This window comes from Eulemur rufifrons, chromosome 7, assembly GCF_041146395.1.
Source record: "Eulemur rufifrons isolate Redbay chromosome 7, OSU_ERuf_1, whole genome shotgun sequence".
Lineage (NCBI taxonomy): Eukaryota > Metazoa > Chordata > Mammalia > Primates > Lemuridae > Eulemur > Eulemur rufifrons.
This window is the reverse complement of record NC_090989.1, coordinates 62886771-62909918: the sequence shown is the minus strand read 5'-3', so window position 1 is coordinate 62909918 and position 23148 is coordinate 62886771. Positions and strand designations below refer to the sequence as shown.

Here is a 23148-nt window from a genome sequence, read left to right as displayed (position 1 = left end):
CCTAAAGTGTTCTGAGATTAAGTAAAAGTTCAACTAATTTTTCCCTTTAAACCTTTTTACTCTTTTTGCTTTTTCTGTCTCATCACCTACTTAGTTGCCCAAGTTTAGAGACAATTAATCCCAACTTCTTTGTTCTTAGATTCTATATTACTCTTATGTTCAAGATACCCACCCTTCTTCCCCCTTTTAAAAAAAAATCCCTATGCCCTGGTTTAGGCCTTGGATTCGTGTCTAGGAGATTTCTAGTTGCTTAGCCTCCTTTCATTCTCATCTTCCCAACTGTCCTCCTCTCGATACCTGTTTTCTGCAATATTGTTTAAGTGAAAACAGACTGTCTATCAGTCTGTGGTCCTATTTTTTTCCCAAGCTTTATTAAGATATAATTGATAAAATTAAAATTGTATATATTTACAATATACATGATTTTTGATATATGTATGCATTGTGAAATGTGTAATCCTAATTTTTAAATACATATCCATTGCCTTTGAACTTAATTTATTCAGCAAATATTTATTGAGTACATACTGTGTACTAGGCACCATTCTAGGCAGAGCTAGAGCAGTGAACAAAACAGACAAAAACATTTGCCATCCTGGAGCCTTGTCTAGTGAGGGAAGCAGATAATATAAATTAAACTATGTGATGAGAAAATGGTAAGTACCAGCCAGGCGAGGTGGCTCACAACTGTAATCCCAGCACTTTGGGAGGCCTAGATGGGAGGATTGCTTTAAGCCAGGAGTTCGACACTAGCGTAAGTAAAAGCAAGACCACATCTCTACAAAAAAATAGAAAAATAAGCCAGGCTCAGTGGCACATGCCTGTAGTCCCATATACTTGGGAGGCTGAGGCAGGAAGATCGCTTGAACCAGGAGTTTGAGGTTGCGGTGAGCTATGATAATGTCACTGCATTGTAGCCTGGGTGACACAGGGAGACCATGTCCCAAAAAAGAAAAGAAAAGAAAATGGTAATTATTGCTTATATAGTGGGGCAAAATAAAGTGGGAAAGGCAGATGGGGAATATAGGGTTAGAGAAATGGGTTGTAATTTAAAATGGGATGATTAAGGAAAACTACACCAAGAAGGTAACACTTCAACAAAGATTTGAAGGAGTTGAGGCAAGTGAGCTATGTGCACATTTGGTGGGAGAAACTTCCAAGGTGAAGGACGAGTTGGTACAGAGGCCCTGAATGTGAAAGCCTGCCAGACATATTCAGTAAACATCAGGGAGCTAGTGTGTCTGGAGATGAGTGAACAGTGAGGAGAACAGTGGAGCAGAGGAATAAGGACGTGAGTTTGTAGTACATTACAGACCATTGAGGGGGAGTAAAAGAGATGTAGTCTAACTTATACTTGATATTAGTTGATATTAGACTGTAAAGGGGTAAGATAGAACACTTAGGAGGTAGGTAGACTATTTAGGAGGCTATTAAAATAATCCAGATGAGAGGTGATAATGGCTCAGACCAGGGTTGTGGCAGTGAAAGTAGTAAGAGTGGTGGATCCTGAATAAATTTTAAAGGTGGACCATTAATTTTTTTGACATGGATATGGGGAGAGAGGACCAGGGGGAGAAACAGAGAGAAAGAGAGAGGGAGGTTGGGAGGGAGAGAGAGAAGGAAAAGGAGCAAAGGGCCTAAGGAACTGAAGTAGATTAGATGATTCTAAGGTTTTCAGCCTGAACAATGTCAAGGACACAGTTGGGTATACTAATCTGGAGTTAAGGGCAGAGATTCAGGCATATATACCCATAAGTATATGTGTATATATGTATATGTATACATATATGAATTTGGAAGTCATCAGTTTATAGTAGTATTGAGCCATTAGGTAGGTGAGATTATCAAGGAAATTAATTTAAAGAACAAAAGAAGTCTGGGGATTAAGACCTGGGATCCTCCAATACTTAAGAGATCAAGGAGATTGGAAGGAAGTAGAAATGGAAAGCAAGAAGAGCTGTCTGTAAGGTGGGATGAAAACCAAAAGAATGGTGTCCTGTGAAGTGGCGAAAGTGTTTTAAAGAAGGGATCATGATTAACTGTGCTAAATGGTAGTGCTAAGTCAAGTAAATGAGAAGGGTAAGAATCGAAAGTTGACATTGGATTCACCAACAAGGAGATACTGATCTTGAACAATTCTGGTGTAGTGGTAGTGAAATTCTGTTGGAGTAAGTTTTAGAGAGAATGAGAGGAGAAAGAAATTGGAGAAAGTCAGCTTTAGGGAAAGGGCCAGAAAGTATGGTGGTAATTAGTGTGATTAGAGACAGTTTATTATCTTCTCTTTAAGATGGGAGAAAGAATAGCAAGTTTTTGTGCTGATTTTAATGTTCCCACAGAGAGGGAATAATTAATGCAGAGAGACAGGAAATTTTCTGGAGCAATGACTTTGAGTAGGAAATGCAGAATAGGACTTTCTTTTTTTTTTAAACATGTAGCAGTGTTTGCCTTGGAATGGAACTTGGTTGGCTTATCTCTGACAGAAGTGAAGGGATAGATTCTGGTAATAGGTGGGTACATGTATTGATGTCATCAGCTGAGGTTGAGGGCAGAGAAAAGAGGTGTTGGAGGTTGAAGAGGAGGAGAGGAAAATCAAAGTGATCTGGAAAGGTGAATAGATTAGGCAAATGCATAATTATTGCTAGGCCAATGGAAGTTCTTGAAGATGACTTTAATGTATGACCAATCAGCACAATTATAGATTTCTCTGCAGCCATGTTCAGCTCTTTTGGTACAAGTACAGACTGGACAGAAAGTTGGACTTAACGAGAATGATGGAAAACCCACAAGCTTTTTCTTAAATATTTTTGGCTTTGCAGGCTATCTGGTCTCTGTTACAACTATTCATCTCAGCCATTGTAGCCCCAAAGCAGCCATAGACAATGCTTAACTGAGTGGGAGTAGCTATGTCCCATTAAAACTTTATTTATAAAATTAGGCAGCAGGCCATTGCTGTTGTTTGCTAACACCTGTGTTAGAGAGTGGGAATAATGGTAAATTATGGAATTTAAGTGGGCTATGGAGGGAAGAGAGAACACAAAAGGGTGTAAGGGGTAGTGAAAAGGTGGTAGGGTCAATGATACGATGTCTTATTAAACTGTTTCCTGAGCTCTGTTGTACTTTGACCTTGCATCTTGAATATAGTTTTCTCTCTGCCTGAAGTGTTCCTTTCATACTCAATTCAGATGTCATCTCTTTTATGCCTGCACCTTTACTTCCTCTGTAGTGGCCACTGACATATGGAAAATATTTAATAAATGCTGAAAGTTGAAATTCTCTACTTCAGTTTGGTAGGTATGATGATTTCATATTGGGATTATGAAAGTTTGTTTTCCTGAAATTTTTGCCACTCAGAAGCCAATTCTACACTTGAACACAGTGATTCTCAACTTTATTTTCTGCTTTAGTTTACCTAACTGATACTGTTTACATGAACAGGGTAAGGGTAGCACTCTGTTTCTCTTTCCTACTTGGTACTTAGTTGGAATTCCTTTGTTTTTCTCCGCTGATCTTGGATTGGTCTCATTATGCTCCTGAGAATGGATATTTAAACATATGACCTTTAATAAGCTTGTGAGTATGGTAACTCACTGCCTTGTAAGTTGTTCTTTTCATTTCTTTATAGAAGACAAGTGGTTGTTCTAACAATTATATTAATCGATTATCAGGTAACCATAGGGTCTTTTTTGTGGAGGCTACAGACATTTTGAAGAGTATCTAATCCAACCTTTCATATGATAATATAGTTGAAGAAACTGAAGCTCAGAGAAGTTAAGTGACTTTTACACACCAATTAGCAGCAAGAGCTAGGGCTAGAAATCCACATTTCTTAATTTTCAATTCAATACTCTCCTTGCTACCATGCCACTTAGCCTGATAGAATATGAGGGTATTGATTATCAGCCTAGAAAACATGAAATTTTACAATAGGCAATGTCCTCTAAGATCATAGTAACCAAAATAATAGTTTAATGATGATTGGGAATCTTAACAGTATTGAAATGGCTATTTTTTTCCCCCATGGAATTATTAGTAAGAAGGTATGATAGACTTGTTTTTACTATTATGGTTATATTCTGAAATAATTTTGTCCAATTAAAATTTAACACACAAATCTTTTCTTTAAAATATGAATAAATGTATAGAGAATTTAGTTTGACTATTTAAAGTCTAGTTTCTAATCTCTTTTGTTTTTTTGTTTTTTTTTTAATAAACTCTTTCAGAAAGATGAGGTCTATCTTAATCTGGTGCTGGACTATGTTCCAGAAACAGTGTACAGAGTTGCCAGACACTATAGTCGAGCCAAACAGACGCTCCCTGTGATCTATGTCAAGGTATGTAAAAATGTAACAGGTTTCCGTTTTAGAAAATATTTACTCTGATCCAGGGAGAGAGTGCTAGATATGTCTTAACTATATTATTTAATACTAAGAGCAAAATAGCAATATAAGTATTGTTAGAGCTTTGTTAAATTCTTGTACAGTTTTAAAATGCCAAGTCTTCACCTTTTAAAGTTTTATGACTCAGATATTAAAGAAACTGATAAAGTGCAGCAATTTTTTCTACAATTATAGATTTTAATTCTGCTCCCCATAGCACTTTTTAATATAATTTATGATATTTTAATTGTGTCATAAACCAAAATAGGAGCATATCATATTAGGTTGGTGCAAAAGTAATTGAGGATTTGGACCATGAATTTTAAATCATAACTAGGCTCAAACACATCTTTTTTAATCAAAATAGGAACCATTACCATCAACACATTTTTGCCAATGAGAAGTAAGTTTGTTTATTCCTATAGCGTAAAAATCCATGCTTTGGGATTTGATGAACTCTTAGAAAGCATTTTCTGCATCCTGCTGGTTGTGGAAGCATTTTTCCTGCAAAAAGTTGTCGAGATGCTTGAAGAAGTGGTAGTCGGTTGGTGAGAGGTCAGGTGAATATAGAGGATGAGGCAAAGCTTTCATAGCCCAATTCTTTCAACTTTTGAAGCATTGTTTGTCCACATGGGGTCAGGCCTTGTCGTGGAGAAGAATTGGACCCTTTCTGTTGACCAGTGCCATCTGCAGGCATTGCAGTTTTTGGTGCATTTCATCAATTTGCTGAGCATACTTCTCAGATGGAATGGTTTTGCTGGGATGCAGAAAGCTGTAGTGGATCAGACCAACAGCAGACCACCAAACAGTGACCATGACCTTTTTTTGGGTGCACATTTGGCTTTGGGAAGTGCTTTGGAGCTGCTTCTTGGTCCAGCCACTGAGCTGGTCGTGGCCAGTTGTCGTATACACTCCACTTTTTGTCACACATCACAATCTGATCGAGAAATAGTTTGTCGTTGTTGCATACAAGAAGAGAAGACGACACTTCAAAACGATGATTTTTTTGAGTTTCAGTCAGCTCATGAGGCACCCACTTATCGAGCTGTTCCACTTTTTGTCTAGCTTCATTTCCATAGTCTAAAATAAACATAAAATAAACAGCAAGTAATAAGTCATTGACAAAAAAACAAAGTGAGAAACGTGCATTAAAATGATGTATAACATAACCACATTTATTTAAGAATATATTCCAGTATCAAACGGCAAATGTCAAAAATGCTAAAACTGCAATTACTTTTGCACCAACCTAATGTAAAATTATAAAATATAGCTCTAAGTTTAAATTCAAGGTTTTATTGCTGTTTATTTATATATTTATTGTATCTGTAGCTGCAGTTTAAACTTTTGGACATTTTAAATATGTACAAAGTGCTATTTAATTTTTGGTATCTAATATCAATGCCATCTTGTTTATTTGGTAGAACTCATGGCAGAGTGGCTAGGTGTTTATCTGGTATAATTCCAATAAAAGTGCAGTAGATGATTAGGAGCAGATTATTTTGTTAACTCTTGCATTGTGAAAATTAGCTAGAAGTCAAGTTTAAAAATTCAGATATTTAAATACAATTTTTTCTTTTTGTATTTTACCCTTTATAGAAATGACCCTAGAATATAAAATGACATTGACTCCAAATGTCTTATGATTAGAGTTTTAAAGTTCTACTTAATTATTAAAATTTTAGGCCGGGCGCGGTGGCTCACGCCTGTAATCCTAGCACTCTGGGAGGCCGAGGTGGGCGGATCGTTTGAGCGCAGGAGTTCGAGACCAGCCTGAGCAAGAGCGAGACCCCATCTCTACTAAAAATAGAAAGAAATTATATGGACAGCTAAAAATATATATAGAAAAAATTAGCCGGGCATGGTGGCGCATGCCTGTAGTCCCAGCTACTCGGGAGGCTGAGACAGGAGGATCCCTTGAGCTCAGGAGTTTGAGGTTGCTGTGAGCTAGGCTGATGCCACGGCACTCACTCTAGCCTGGGCAACAGAGTGAGACTCTGTCTCAAAAAAAAAAAAAAAAAAATTTTAAACTTCACAATAATGAACTGAAATGGTGCAAAAGCAGAAACATTAATAATAGAAGTTCTCTTAGGACTTTTGGTAGCTAGATTATTTTGGCAAGGATTCCAAGATTGCTGTTGAATTGAGTGCTAGGAATAAAAATCTGATTCCAATATGATTTTATTTGGGCTTATCAAAACTTGATTGAGGTTGTGGTTAAATTGTTGATAGTAGGAACTAAGATACAGTTTTCTACTATCAATTTACTGTAGTACTTGATTCTCATTTTAGAATTGTAGATCCTTAATACATACTACTGGTTATTTTGTAGTTGATGATAGTTAATATACAATTTAAAAAGGTTTTGAGCACTGTTGCTTTTCTGATTAGCATTTTTCAGAACTGAATTTTAAAATGCAGTTCTAAAACAACTGACTAGCAAATCATTGTTGTGAACTTAAATTTTTTAATTGACAAAATATGTTTAAGAACGGGGTCTGAGTACCCAAGAAAATGGGATGCATTTTTGTGAACCATAAACAAAATTGTTATCCTATGACTTGGTTAAACAGATGTTATGGCACAGAAAAGAGGACATTCAACTTGAGTTAGATTTAGTAACTTTGTAACTGTGTTCAAATTGTGTTTCTTGAACCTCAGTATCCTCTTCTATAAAAATGAGGATAATGTGTATCTCAGAGTGATTGCGAGAATTAAGTAAATGAATGGGTAGAAATACTCTCAGTTTGGCAGTTAGTACATGTTAAATAAATGTGTTATATTTCAAAAGTGTTAACTGTATTTGAGTGTCCAAGAATAAATCATTATAGTCTTTTATTTAGCCATTAAGCTATTTAATGATTATACTTTTATACTTTTTTTTTTTTTTGGAGACAGATTCTCGCTCTGTTGCCCGGGCTAGAGTGAGTGCCATGGCGTCAGTCTAGCTCACAGCAACCTCAAACTCCTGGGCTTAAGCAATCCTTCTGCCTCAGCCTCCCAAGTAGCTGGGACTACAGGCATGTGCCACCATGCCCGGCTAATTTTTTCTATATATATTTTTAGTTGTCCATATAATTTCTTTCTATTTTTAGTAGAGACGGGGTCTCGCTCTTGCTCAGGCTGGTGTCGAACTCCTGAGCTCAAACAATCCACCCGCCTCGGCCTCCCAGAGTGCTAGGATTACAGGCGTGAGCCACCGCGCCCGGCCCCATACATTTATTTAATAGAATAAAAATATGGCAAAATAAAGAAATAGTAACTAAAAGAGGAGTACTTAACCTAAACAACTATAGAATATTATTTATGTGATGTTGGCTTAATCTCTCTTTGCCTCAGTTACTTTATATTTAAAATGTTAATAATAAGAGTACTTATTCCATAAGGTTATTATAAGGATTAAATGAAATAATACATGTAAAGCACTTAGAATAGTGCCTGGCATTCTAAGTGATATATCTAAGTGATAAGTTGTTTTTCTTATTATTGCTTTTACTATCTTTCTAGTATATAAAGCCTCTCAGCCTTCCTTTAAATACATTTTTACAAAGTGAAACATAACAAAAAGATATTAAATTACATATTTTATTCTTTATCTTGACTTTTCAAGTGAACAGAGATGGAGTAGATCTTTCAGATAAAAGAATACAATAAAAAGATATCATAAAATTAACTTAATTCAAACACTTAAGCATTTTTTTTACAAAGAAATTTTTTTTTTTTTTACTAATTCTTATTGATCTAGACATAAATACCCTGACATGGTAAAATCTCTCTTTATAATAGTAAATTTATGTCTATGAACTCAATTTCTTATGGGAGATCATTTTCTTAGTGGTAATGAGTTAAATTCTTAGACTAAGCTTTAGGATTTAGAGATTGATTGCGTAAGCAATAATACAATAATAGAACTATGAAGTTTTTTGAAAAAGTTACATGGATACTTAAATGCCTTAATTCTAGCTTCTTTGGCAAAGTGCTCACCTTATTGAGGATCTTATCTATATATTTTATGTCATGCTTCATTTTAAAGAAGTTTTAAACTTTTCCAACTATAGTTCAAATTAACATTAAGGAATGTACTAAAATTCAACTGTCTGCATTTTCACCATGCATCTTTGAAGGAAAGTAGGTTTCATGTTAACTTTAATTAACCTAAGCTTTAATAATAGCTTCTAAAGATGGTGCCATATGTCATTGCTTCATGTGACCTTTATCTTTTTTTGTTACGATTTTTTACCAAGACATTTGTATCTTTGATTTAAATCATTTCAAACATTCTTTCTATTGTGTAACTTTAGGATAGATATCAGAAGATAAGTTGTCAGAAAAATTTAATAGTGAGTCATAACATTCACCCTGAGATAAACAGAAGGTTTAAGATACTCACTTTCTCCAGAAAGCCCCTCTCTTACCCAGTCAAGAGTCTAGTTCTTTCTTCCATGCAGACCCAATTTCTCAGTGTATCTTTTTTGGTAATAAAATTCAAAAAATATTTTTCTTAACATGATGTCAGTAGTCAGCTAGGTATCTGTTTTTAAGCAGCATTTTAAAGTCTACTTATTTTTGAAGGATACTAACAGGAAGAATTGTAGTGCTAACAGGGTTATTGATGCCTTGATAGATCATTGAATATAGACTTTCTCATTCCAGCTGTGATTTTTCTAAGACGTCTGTATCAATAAACTTGGAGGCTAACATCTCAGAAAAATGATTCTGAAGATGACACTGGAAGTACTTTCACATTCAAGCAGGCTGATATATTAGAAATAATGATGAACTTAAAAATCAAAATACCTGGCTTCTGGTCCAAAGTTTTTACTTACTAGTCATATGATTTGGGATACCTCTCTGAGCTTTTCATCTGTGTTTTAGATAAAAAGTCCATTTTAGCAGGCTTGTGGTGAGATATTAATAAAATTAAAAATTATAAAGCACATTGTAAAGTTTTCTTTTTAACATTATTAAAGGATGATGGGAATATTACTGATAGTTAATGACACTTTCATTAGCTAATTCAGATAGAAACAGCTAATTAATATAGAAGTGACACAAAACTTGTTAAAGGAAGATTGAGTGCTAACAATCCACAGCATTTCACCTGTTCTGAGAATCTGTTGCTTTATTTACTGCTTAGGGATTCTGATTTGTTTGGAATAGGAAGTATTCAATTAATTTTTACTGTTCCAGTTGTATATGTATCAGCTGTTCCGAAGTTTAGCCTATATCCATTCCTTTGGAATCTGCCATCGGGATATTAAACCACAGAACCTCTTGCTGGATCCTGATACAGCTGTCTTAAAACTCTGTGACTTTGGAAGGTAAGTTAGCTCTCTTCTCCCCTCTCCTGCCTCTTCCTTCCTTTTCTCCCCCCACCCCCATCCTCTTTTAAATATATTATTTTACAATGTGAATCTAAACATTGTAATCCTTACTCAGGTAGTATAAACTAGTGAGGTCCTTGTGAGGGTAGTTAATTTCTGTCAGAATTATAAATGTGTTTACTCTTTCATCTAACAATTTAACTTATAGGAATTATTTCCTTAGAAATACACATTTACAAAAATAGTGTATATACAGGAATTTTTAGCATTTTTTATAGATATCCATTAGTAGGAAAATGACCAAATAAATTATGGTACATACTCATATAACATAATATACATGCATCCATGAAAAGAATGAGGCCACTCTTTATGAACTGAAAAGGAATGATCTCTAGGAAATATTAAATGAAAAAAAGAGAGGTCAAAACTATGTGTTTAGGATGCTGCCTTTTATGTGTTAAAAACATACAGAGTGTGATCATATGTATACAGATGCATAAATGGTTTATTTCAGGAATGGCACATAATAATCCTATGACATTGATTGTCCCTGGGAAGAGAAACTTTGGGAATATAGTGTAGTTGGAAAACTTGATTTTCATTGATTATACTTTAATATTGTTTGAATTTACATTATGTGTACATACTTCTTTTTTGGTGAGAACTAGTCTTTAAAAAATATTGTATGTTACGTGTATCCTTTTAACTTCAAAGTTAACCTCGATTTAGAGGTGAGGTAAAATATCTACTAGCAGTGTTTTCTTCCATTTGCACTATAATTTAATATGTTGTTCTCCCTTTTTTCCTGCAAATTCCAGCAAACTTTATAATTTTTAAAACTCATTCCTTAGTAACACCCTGTGAGGTTGTAGTTTGTAGGAAAACTTTATCCTATTTCCTTAGTTTTCAGTATCTTGTGCCTCTCTAATTTCACCTTTCAGCATGTAGTCAAGCCTGTATTCCCATGTAACTCAGGCAATTACCCTACTTCCCCTCTGATGTAATCACCTAGAGGAATCTCTTTCCTCTCGATCCCTAAGACATCTCTGCATAGCGTGGATTCTCTTCATTTTAATTTTTTTCATTGTTATTACAAACTCTTTTAAACTTAGCTCTGTAAATTACATATTGACCCACACTTGCCAAAATCTGTCTTCCTACCTCTTTGTAATGGTTTTACATCAACCCACAGTTGAAATTTTGGATTTAACAAAGGTTATATTTTCCACAAGCTTCTCTTGAGAGAGCTCCTTACAAAAATAAGCAAATCTATTCTATCATGAATTAATTCTTCTTAGTAATACATTATGTCCTCTTTCAGACCATTCTCATTTTACTGTTTCCTAATTTCAGGCACCTGTCACAGGATCCAACTCACTTTGCAGGCCATGATTCTGTCCCCTGATCTTTAAGAAAAAGGGTGAAAGATATTTAATCAAAACTATTTGATGCTTGAAACAAGCACTACTACTTGTTATCTGTAGGAAACACTACCCAAATCAGATGAGTTTTATTGTTATGGGGTGCCTTCCCCACTGAGAATGACTGACTGGTCGGGCCTGTAAAAAGACTGTGAGACACCAAGGTTAGTAGAGTTTCTGTTCTCACCATAGTGTCAAAACACCTGTTAGTACGGCCCATTCTCTTGGGACATAAAATAGCTTTGTTATAATAAATTTGGAGCAAGGATTTTACTAGTTTGATAACAGTTCAGTGAACTGTTTTTGCAAACTCTTCTGATAACAAAGCTGCTTTTTTTAACAAAAGTAGTTTGGGCAAGTAGAATTTGGGAGACACTTTGGATTATTGAGTACCAGGTTGGTGGTAACTTGAACAAAACAGTTTTTACCCTTTTCTTAGTAATTCTTTATTGAGTGAAATAAGACCTGGAAGTAGCTAAAGGACTAGTTGGGCTTCCTAAGGACCAAGGCTATATGTGACTACTATATTGGGCAGAAGTTACAGCCAGTCTTATTTGTAAGAGAAAGAAGGTAGCTCCATCAATAAGTGAAAAAACCTACAGGTTACAAAGCTTCCAATATTAACATTTTGTCTTAGAGTGAATTTTCTAACTATATAATTGGACTCTATCTTGTTACTAAAAAAAAAAAAAAAAAAAAGTCCTTTAAAAGATAGAAAGGTCTTTTATCAATTATGCTAAAAACTGTCTTAATTTTCATGCAGCGTAAAAACAGGGATTAATGTTTATTAATTTATGAAATGGTGTTGTGTGTCAGTACTTGGGGAGAGGTTTAAAAAATGGTGATGAAGAAAATTAAGTGAAGGTTAGAGTTATCATTGACTCATAAATGGAAGGAAAAAAAGCCCAGATTTTGAAATCCTTATGACTGCTTTCATCTATCCTTACCCTGCTTTTCCTGTATCTTTATCTCAACATTTTGTTACCTTTTTTTTGGCACTTACTTTTGTACTGTTTTGATTTTGTTATATGTATTTATTTCCTATATTTATCTTTGTTGTTATTGTATGTCAAATTGGTTAGCTTCTACAGCACTTTATTTTATTGTTGTCTCCAGGTTATCTTGAGAGACATATCAAAAGAAATTAATTGTAATTTATTTTCGTGTTTAAAATATATGCTGCAAAGTAAAGGAAAATTGAAATAAGAAAACGTATAATTAAACTTACCATAGCAGAGTTAGAATTTATATGCTCTGAATCATTTCTGTCCTAAAGTTGAAGGCCTATCTTTTTGCAGCTTATTAGGTAATGAATATTTAGACAGTTAATAAATTTACCAAATGTGGAAAAATAGAACAGATTGGGTCTGTAAGCCTTGAAATACTCACCCTGAATCAGAAGTCAAATTGTAACAGTAGCCAATTTCTCACCTCTTTTAAAGAAACACATTGAGTGAGGGATACTCATTCTTATGTTATCAATTAGCATGTTTTTGATGGGAGGAGGTACTTCTTTTCTGATCTTTCTTTTTTGTATTTTAGAGGTGGAATTTGGGGAACAGGATCAGAAGAAATTCAACATTTATTTTTTTGTGATTTTTTTTTAATCCCTTTTTCCTTAGGTAACAGTTGACAGATGCTTTCTTTAAAAATTACTGTTCATTTTTGGAGAGTGATGTGATAAAATGGTACATTTCTTTTGTCAGAGATAGTTATGATTCATATTTTCTTTTTGTATATTATATGATTGGAATGATATGAATATTAGTTAAACATTTGATATTGTGAATAATAGCAGTCTAGTTTCTTTTAAGGTTTAGATTTAAAGAATTTCTGCCTTTTATTTTTTTCTATTAGTGCAAAGCAGCTGGTCCGAGGAGAACCCAATGTTTCCTATATCTGTTCTCGGTACTATAGGGCACCAGAGTTGATCTTTGGAGCCACTGATTATACCTCTAGTATAGGTAAGTACTGAATCTGAATATAATGCATTTTATTTTATTTTATTTTATTTTATTTTATTTTTTTACAAATGGAAGGTTTGTGGCAACCCTATGTTGAGCAAGTCTATTGGCAACATTTTTCAACATGTACTCCCTTCATGTCTCTGTGTAACATTTTGGTAATTCTTATACTATTTCAAACCTTTTCATTATTATTATCTGCTGTGGTGATCTGTGATCAGTGAGCTTTGATGTTACTATTGTAATTGTTTTGGGATGCCATGAACCATGCCCATATAAGACAGTGAACTTAATCAGTGTTGTGTGTGTTCTGACTGCTCCGCTGACTGACCATTCCTCCATTGCTCTCCTTGTTCTTGGTCTACCTTATTACCTGAGACACAACAATGTTAAAATTAGGCCACTTAATAACCCTGCAGTGGCCTCTAAGTGTTTAAGTGAAAGGAAGAGTTCCATGCCTCTCATTTTAAACCAAAAGCTAAAAATGATTAACCTTAGTGAGGAAGGCATGTCCAAAGCCAACTACCAAACAGCCAGGTTGTGACTACAAAGGTAAAGTTCTTGTAGGAAATTAAAAGTGCTATTCCAGTGAACACACAAATGATAAGAAAGCAAAACAGCCTTATGGCTGATATGGAGAAAGTTTTAGTGGTCTGGATATAAGATCATACCAGCCACAACATTCTCTTAAGCCAAATCCTAATCTAGAGCACAGGTCTAAAACTTTTCAATTCTATGAAGGCTGAGAGAGGTGAGGAAGCAGCAGAAGAAAAGTCTGAAGCCAACAGAGGTTTGTTGATGAGATTTAAGGGAAGAAGCCATCTTCATGACAGAAAAGTGCAAGGTGAACAGCAAATGCTGATGCAGAAGCTGCAGCAAGTTATCCAGAAGATCCTGCTAAGTTCAGATATAGTGGCTCATGCCTGTAATCCCAGCACTTTGGGAGGCCGAGGCAGGAGGATCACTTTAGCCCAGGAGTGTGAGACTAGCCTGGGCAACATAGCCAGACCCTGTCTCTACAAAAAATAAAAAGAATTAGCTGGGCATGGAGGCAAGTGCCTGCAGTCCCAGCTGCTCAGGAGGCTGAGGCAGGGGGATTGCTTGAACCCAGGAACTCAAAGTTACAATGAGCTATGATCACGCCACTGTACTCCAGCCTGGGTGACAGAGTGAGACCTTGTCTCTTTAAAAAAAAAAAAAAAGAAGATTTAGCTAAAATAATTGAAGTTGGCTACACTAAATAACATTTTCATGGTAGGTGAAATAGCCTTCTATTGGGAGAAGATGTCTAGGACTTTCATAGCTAGAAATGCAGCTGGTAATTTTAAGTTGAAGCCAATGCTCATTTACCATTCTGAAAGTCCTAAAGCTTTGAAAAATTATGCTAAATGTACTCTGCCTATCTTCTGTAAATGAAAAATAAAGCCTGGAAGGCAGTACATCTGTTTATAGCATGGTTTACTAAATATTTTAAGTCCACTGCCGAGACCTACTGGTCAGAAAAAGAGATTTTTCAAAATATTACTGCTCATCTACAGTATACCTAGTCACCCAAGAGTTCTGATGGAGATGTAAAAGGAGATTAATTTTTTTTTGTGCTAACACAATATCCATTCTTGAGCCTATGGATCAAGGGGTAATTTTGACCTTCAAGTCTTACTATTTAAGAAACACAGTCATAAGGCTATAGCCGCCATAAGTAGTGATTCTTCTGATGAATCAGGACAAAATCAATTGAAAACCATCTAGAAAGGATTCACCATTCTAGATGCCATTAAGAACATTTGTGATTCATGGGAGGAGGTCAGAACTTGACATGAACATGAGATTGGAAGAAGTGGATTACAACCCTCATGGGTTGAAAGGTTCAAGACATCAGTGGAGGAAGTCACTGCAGATGTGGTAGAAATAGCAAGAAAACTAGAATTAAAAGTGAAGCCTCAAGTGACTGAATTGCTGCAATCTTATGGTCAAATTTGAGGAGCTGCTTCTTTTTATTTTTTATTTCAGCATATTACGGGGATACAAATGTTTAGGTTACATATGTTGCCTTTGCCCCACCCGAGTCAGAGCTTCAAGCATTTCCATCCCCCAGATGGGGCACACTGCACCCATTAGGTGTGAATATACCCATCCCCTCCTACCCCCGTCACCTGCCCAACACCCGATGAATGTTACTACTATATGTGCACATAAGTGTTGATCAGTTAATACCAATTTGATGGTAAGTACTTGTGGTGCTTGTTTTTCCATTCTTGTGATACTTCACTTAGCAGAATGGGTTCCAGCTCTATCCAAGATAATACAAGAGGTGCTAGATCACCATTGTTTTTTGTAGCTGAGTAGAACTCCATGGTATACATATACCGCATTTATTAATCCATTCATGTATTGATAGGCACTTGGATTGTTTCCACATCTTTCAGTTGTGAATTGTGCTACTGTAAACATTCTAGTGCAGATGTCTTTTTTATAGAATGTCTTTTTTTCCTTTGGGTAGATGCCCAGTAATGGGATTGCTGGATCAAAATGGTAATTCTACTTGTATCTCTTTGAGGTATCTCCCTATTAACTTTCCACAGAGGTTGTACTAGTTTGCAGTCCCACCAGCAGTGTATGAGTGTTCCTATCTCTCTGCATCCACGCCAACATTTATTGGTTTGGACTTTTTGATAAAGGCCATTCTCAATGGAGTTAAGTGATATCTCATTGTGGTTTTGATTTGCACTTCCCTGATGATTAGAGATGTTGAGCATTTTTTCATATGTTTGTTGGCCAGTAGTCTATCTTCTTTTGAAAAGTTTCTGTTCATGTCCTTTGCCCACTTTTTGATGGGGTGGTTTGATTTTTTTCTTGCTTATTTTCTTGAGTTCTGTATAGATTCTAGTTATCGGCCCCTTATCAGATATGTAGTCTACTGAGGTGTGTGTGCCGTCAGGGGCAGATCAGAGTTGGTCCTAGCTGCAGAGTGCTAAAGGGGCAACCATCCTCCCATGGGAGGGCCACACTCCCAGCTCAGGCTGTGATCCTGGGCAGGGAACCTCCTGGCTTGCATCACAGTCAGGGGAGATCCACTGGCTTGAGGTCCTACCTGCCAGCAGAGGCCCAGGAGAAACCAGTGGAATAGGGGAGGGTGGAAAGGAGCAAGGAGGAGGGTGGAAAGGAGCCTGCTACAGACTGCAGGTCTCAGACAGCCCCACCTCCACACGCAGACATTTGGCTGAGTGGAGCCATTTTAGCCCCTCCCTGGCAGTTTTGCCCAGAAGCAGAGAACAGACCTTTGACCCCTGCTAATAGCATTTGTAGAGCTTGAATAGTTGTTTTTTATAGATGAACAAAGAAAGTGATTTCTTGAGATGAAAACTACTCCTGGTGAAGATGCTGTGAACATTGTTGAAATGACAGCAAAGAGTTTAAAATGTTATATAATCTTCGTTGATAAAGTAGCAAGCAGGGTTTGAGAGGATCAACTCCAGTTTGGAAAGAAGGTCTACCGTGGGTAAAATACTATCAAACAGCATCTTATGCCACAGAGAAATGTTTTCTGAAAGGAAGAGTCTATCGATGCAACTTCATGGTTGTATTATTTGAAGAAATTACCACAGCCACCCCAGCCTTCAGCAACCACCACCCTGGTGAGTCAGCAGCCATCAACATTGAGGCAAGACCCTCTACCAGCAAAAAGATTATGACTTGCTGAAGGCTCAGATGATTGTTGACATTTTTTAGCACTAAAGTATTTTTTAGTTAATGTGTGTATTTTATTTTTTTAGACATAATGCTACTGCACACTTAGTAGACTATGGTATAGCATAAACATGTTTTAAATATGTACTAGTAAACCAAAAAATTTGTGTGACTCACTTTATTGTGATACTCACCTCATAGCAGTGGTCTGGAACCAAACCTGCAACATCTCTGAGGTATGCCTGTATAGAATTTTTCAAATTTTACCTTTTAGAATATAAGATATACTAACTATTCTTTTTAGTTTTTGCGCTATTGGAAAGCATTATAAAGCTAATACATTTGTATTTACCAAAGGGTTTCAAATGAATCCTGAGTACACTTTTTTTTTTACTTTCTTATTTAAAATTCTCCTGAAATACTTCTGAGTTGGAGTATTTGTTAATTAATAATGTTATTTCATTAAATTAATGAAAGGATAGGATGGCTATATTATTGACACTTTTACAATATAATACTTCAATTAATTATTTAACTTCAAACCAGCCTTAATCATTAGTAGTTGTGCTAAACCCATTGATTCTATAGAAGTCTTCACCCAAGGTGTTTAGTAATAGAAGGAATTGAATAGAAACAATTAGTTTTAATCTTCATTGACCTTCTCTCCTACTCCCATCTTAGCCCTCTAGCTAGGAGTGAACAGAGAATGCACGATCAGCTGGCCATGAATAGGAAGATGAGAAACAATGATTAACCTTAGTCTAGGTATGCAGGTGGAGGCCAGAATTATTTTACTCTTATATATTGTTTTTGAAGAGAATTCCCTAGTCCAAAAACAGAAACAAAAGCATGTAAATAACAAACAAACCAAAAAACCCCATAGTAACAGAAAACTTGAAAGAAAAAAAAAAAAAACAGAACAGAATGGGGCAGTTTTTGCCTTTTTGATACAAGTAGAAATTTTCTGAAATAAGTAGACACCCTAAACAGAAATACATTGCCATTTTATTTTGTCAAAGGGCAAAATGCCAAAGTGTATTTTGGTTTGTGTCAAGGGGCTAACAGTTTTACACACCATTTCTTTTGTACCATCAGTGCAAATTTCAACCCAGTGAAAAAGGTATATTCTTTTGAAAATAGTTTTACCCTCCAGAACCTCTGAAAATGTGTAGAGTACCCAGGGCTCTGTAGACCATAGTTTGAGACCTGCTGTACTACGGGATAGAGAGTATAATAACATGTATGTAGTGTTCAAAGTCTCATCAAGGTTATGATATGTGGCATATATTAATGGACAAATGAGAAATAGTACAAAGAATATTTTGCTTGTAGTCAACCTGTGTTTGAATTGCATGTACTCCTTGCATAAAGTGGAGATTACTAACAGTTCTGTGTATCTGTGTGAGTGGCTATAGGATTAAATAAAATGTTAATAAAAGAACTATAGAAATGTAAGATGGTATTCTTTTTGTGGTATTTGTTAACTCTTTCCCAAGAGCAAATTTCAGCCCTTTGTCTTAGGGATGTCATTGGATTTTCCAGCTGCTTTGTATTTTATTCAAATACATCGTAATGATTATCTATATCCAAGGTACTGGGATGAGTTGTGCCAGAGTCACCTAAAATAAAGGCAGTTTGATTTTTTTTTTTTTTTAAAGAGTCATAACTATATCATCTAACATGTTCAGGAATGTTTAAATAAACTGAGGTCTTTTGAGCCCTAACAAGCCTAGATTTTGCTTCCTTTTTTAAAGTTAGTATACTTGCCTCTTATTGCTATGTAAGATTTGTAAATGGACCAGAAACAGATGTGTAAGTATACTAATAGGTACATTTTTTAAATGTTTTTAACAAAAATGTTTGAAATGAAAAAGTATATCGTTCTGACTAGATTGGATATAACCAGAGCTAAAGCTGATGGCCCCGATTATATTGTCTTACTGAGAAATGGCAGAATGAGAACAAAAGACTTCTTTAGAACAAGGAATTGAGCTTACATGCCCTTGAAGATGCTGTTATTCTGTGATAATGAGACAGTTTCCAAGACAGTGGCGTGTCTCAAGATTGGGAATTGAGAATGGGTTCCAGGCATAGCTCTGCTATTCAGTAGCTTTACCTTGGACAAGTATTTAAGTTTATCATGCATGAATTTCCTTATCTGTGAAGTAAGTGTGTTAAACTATATGGTCTTGAAAAATCACTTTACCATGAATTATAATTAAGTATGAAATAGAATGCTATTTTGGCTTAAACCCTAAATAACTAAAATTTAATAGGCCAGATAGCTGGCTTTTTTGGTACCTTCTATTTAGTGGAAGTTTTATTCTATTTGGAGAATGTCATCGGTTTGTGCTGTGAATTAACAACAGATTTTGGTATCTTCCAGAAAGAGAATGATAAATACCTTGTTTTTAGTAATTTGACTGATTTAACATGAATTAAGAACCACTACTATAGTTGTCACCTGTATCTTTTGATTATAAATTTTCTGTGATAACTACTAGGCAGCAGTATTCCTTGGTGTTTTGGTTTTTGTCTTCCATATTTGTAGCTGAATGCTGCCTATGAAAGTATTTCCCATTTTTTTTTTTTTTTTTTTAATGAAGATATAATTACTCCCTTGCAATTTTTTCAACCTTGTCTTCTAGGAGGAATTATTCTTTATTATAGAGCAAAGAAGTGAGTGCTATTACTTTCTATCTAATTAGCTAGGTAAAGGGATATTTTTAAACTTACATCAAAATAAAGCATTTATATGAATAAAGAGTACATCTTTTCCAGTTAACTATAAGAGTTAATGTTGGCTTTGAGTAAAGATGCCCTAGCACATTTTCATATTTACTTCATTTAGCAATTTCCTAACGTACCTAGTAGGACTTTCTTGGCCTACTTTTGCAGAATAGGTGTCTTGGTTATCATTACTTGGAACTGGACAAAATCAACTTGAGTTTCTTAAATGAATACTGTGTCATTTTTCTAGGTCAGTAAAAAGTAGTCACTGGAGCAGTGATTTCCAGTCCTTCTTGATAATACATCTCACCATATCAGACCTCTTAAATTATTTGTTGTTTCCATGATACTCATTATTCTTCTCCTTCCCTACTACTAACTAGGAAAGCACAGCAATGATTATGTTCAGCTTCCTAAAGCATTTAAGTGTTGGTAAATACAAAACCTAGGAATCTCAGAAATTTGGAAACTGAAAAGCAGCCTTTCTTTGCAGAAGTCTTAATAGTGGACTTTAAATAGAGTGACCATATAATATATCTTGCAATGTAGTAATAGTTTTGGGAGAGAAAGAGGGTGCTATTCATACTTATCCCAAGGTAATAGATATAAACCAGGACTATCCTGGCAAGCTAGGATGTATGCTTTAAATTGTTTTTAAAGTTTATCAATTAAATTTATTTATCAAGTTATTAAAATGTGTTAATTAAATTATTGTTAAATATTTTCTCTCAGGATTGAGATTTCCAGTTTGACTTCAAAGTGAATTATTTTATAGTTTATGAAATAAAATATATTCCTCTATATTTGCCATTCCTTTGCATTTAAAAATTATCATACATCTAAGCACATTTTTCTGTTACTCGACTTACAACATAAAAGTCTGCCATTTAAAATCTTAAAAACTTTCCTCAGAATTTGCATTAGCTTAAATCCCAGTGTCCATAGGAGATTGAATCCTTGCTGCTTCTCTGTAAGCACCTACTAATATGCAGAGATTGTTGCTTTGACTTATTTTTAAGTATTATAAATAGATAGTCATGCCGTAGCTTTGGTACTGTAATCCTCTGTCTTGTTATTTGAAGACTTGAATATCTGATGTTTGATTATAATAGACTTTACCCCTTATTTTAGAGTATTTCTATTGCCCTTGTTTTCTCTTTAGTAAGTTTAACATTTAATTTAAAAATGCATTAGGGGAGTTTTATGACTTTTTTCTCTGTTATGCATTCTTTTCCTTGTGATATTTACTCTGTGATAAAAGTAAAATTAGAAAATTTATACAAATATTTTTCATTAAACAACAAAGTATTAATAAGCCTCTGTTTTGTTTTCTCTTCAGATGTATGGTCTGCTGGCTGTGTGTTGGCTGAGCTGTTGCTAGGACAACCAATATTTCCAGGGGACAGTGGGGTGGATCAATTGGTGGAAATAATCAAGGTGAGAAGGTTGAATCAATTTCTGAACCGGAAGAAATTTTGGTGCTATTTTAATAATATGTATCACATATGCGTGGGCACACATACGCACGCGCATTCACACACACGAGAAACTTAAAAAAATAAGGAAGTGACTCAAGGTTACATAGCAAGTTCAGCTAGAGCCAGGTATAGGAGCTCACCCAGCCTTTTGGTTCCAAGTTGAGTTACTCTTCTGTTGTTTGACCATAGAAAAGCTATTTTGTATACATACAATGCAAGAAAGGGATGTATTTTAAAAGTACTTGAAAGCAAAGTTAGAGTATTTAAGCTCACTAAAATGTATGTAAGCTGAATAAAAGCAGAAGATATATCTGTTTTTGCTCACCATATACTTTTTTCTCCCAATACTCTGTGGAACACATAAGGTATACTTGTATTTATTGAATATTTATAAAATGAAACAATGAGTTTTGGCTTATGGGTTTATTTTGGGCCTATCAATGCCTTTATTAACAACAACAGATTTAAAATATTACTTAGAATTAATGTTTTCTTTTAGGAACAGTAGAGCTGAGATTTTAATTGAGTTTTTAAATGTAATTGTTAAAACCTTTAGTATTTGAGATCTTAAAGAGAAGCCACACTTTTTGTTGTTGTTGTTGTTAGAAAATCTGTTCTCTAAGCATTTTAGATTGGTTTATTCTAAGATTTCAGTTTGGCCAAAGCAGTAACACCTATTGGCTTTTGGCCTTTATTTGTAAATTCCCAAATTTTTCATAGAATTATAAAATTGAAAATCTCCTTAGAGGTCATGTAGTTCTATCCTCCATCCAATGAAAAAGCCTTTTAGTTTTATTCCGACAGATTGTTTTCCAGTGTTTTCTTGAACACTTCCAGCATCAGATTGCCAGAATGCAACCCATTCTGTATTTGGACAGTTTGAATTTAGTTTTTGTTATACTAAGCCATAACTCCTCAGTACCTTCCACCATTTGAACACATGACTATGATCAAGTTATTTCAAAATCCTTACACTTCGTTCCATAAAAATGAGCTAAATGTCTATTTAGCTCATTAGTATCATATGGGGGTTTTTTGTTTGTTTTAATCAAAGGTGATTTTGCTAGGTGTCAGTGTGTGCAAGTGTGGTTGAAAAGACCAGTGTGTGTTCAGTGATCTTCCTTACTATCAATACAGTTTCTTACGATTTGCAGCTGAGATCACTATGGTCTTTGAAGTCTTTTTTTGCTAACCATCTTTTAGTTTCATACTGAACCTTTAACCTTGTTAACAGAACTACTTTCTTCGTGATTTTTGTACTAAGTGATAAGTTTGAATAGTTTGCTCTGTTTCCTAAAATCTTGTGCACTCCTCATTATTTAAATTAATGGTCTAATACAGAGATTGGCAAACATTTTTCTGTAAAGAGTTACATAAAATATTTTAGGTTTTGTGGTCCAAAAGGCAAAGGATGTCATATGGTGCTTCAATAACAAAAGAGAAAACACATTTTCACATATTTTTTATTGATGAAATTCAAAATATAATTGAGTACAATTTTTTTTCTAATACAGGCCTACTGATCAGAAGAATGGAGTTCTCTTTTGGGGAGTTCAAAATTAGTATTTCCTATCATCAAATTGATCGCAAATCTGTAAAAAAAAAATCAATTTTTTAGCTCATAGGCCATACAAAAACAGAGAGTAGGCGATAGTTTCCTGACCTCTGCTCTTGTACAAACATTCAGCATGTCTTCTATTCCCAAGCTTTTACGGATGAGTTCACCATATGGTAGCTCTCTGGGCATATTGCTATTCTATTTGCTGTGTATATTTAGCTGATTTGTATTATATCATTTGTTTATTATGTTTTAGAATTTTGTGATTTTTTTTTTGTTTGTCATTCATTTTAATTCATACATGATACAAGTAAAATTGCTCAGGAAACTACACGAACATCTGTGATAAGTCCATATCTCGTGTCTGCCACAATATCTTATAAACTTTTAAGTCTAGAGCTTTTTTGTACTACTTTTTGTCCTTGTAATTCCATTTTCTGGTAATATTGGTTTCTGCTACATACTTAATAGATTTTGGTAGAGACAGTTTGTTATTGATAGTTCATTTTCATTTAGGGCTTATATTTGTTGCAAATTGGTCCGTGATTAATATGCAGTAGTAGGCTAAGTTGAAACAAAACATTCTTGTCATTTATGGATCTTGTCA

At 34.9% G+C, this 23148-nt stretch overlaps 1 protein-coding gene across 3 annotated transcripts in view; it reads left to right on the top strand.

The window, feature by feature from the left end:
* The window catches only part of GSK3B (glycogen synthase kinase 3 beta), a 198689-nt gene that overhangs the window by 97584 nt on the left and 77957 nt on the right, over positions 1-23148 (top strand). For all 3 annotated transcript variants that reach the window (XM_069475102.1, XM_069475101.1, XM_069475100.1), the window contains exons 4-7: positions 4221-4331; positions 9567-9697; positions 12982-13088; positions 20845-20942. In XM_069475102.1, coding sequence (XP_069331203.1) covers positions 4221-4331; positions 9567-9697; positions 12982-13088; positions 20845-20942 — 447 coding nt within the window. The remainder of the gene's footprint in view (positions 1-4220; positions 4332-9566; positions 9698-12981; positions 13089-20844; positions 20943-23148) is intronic.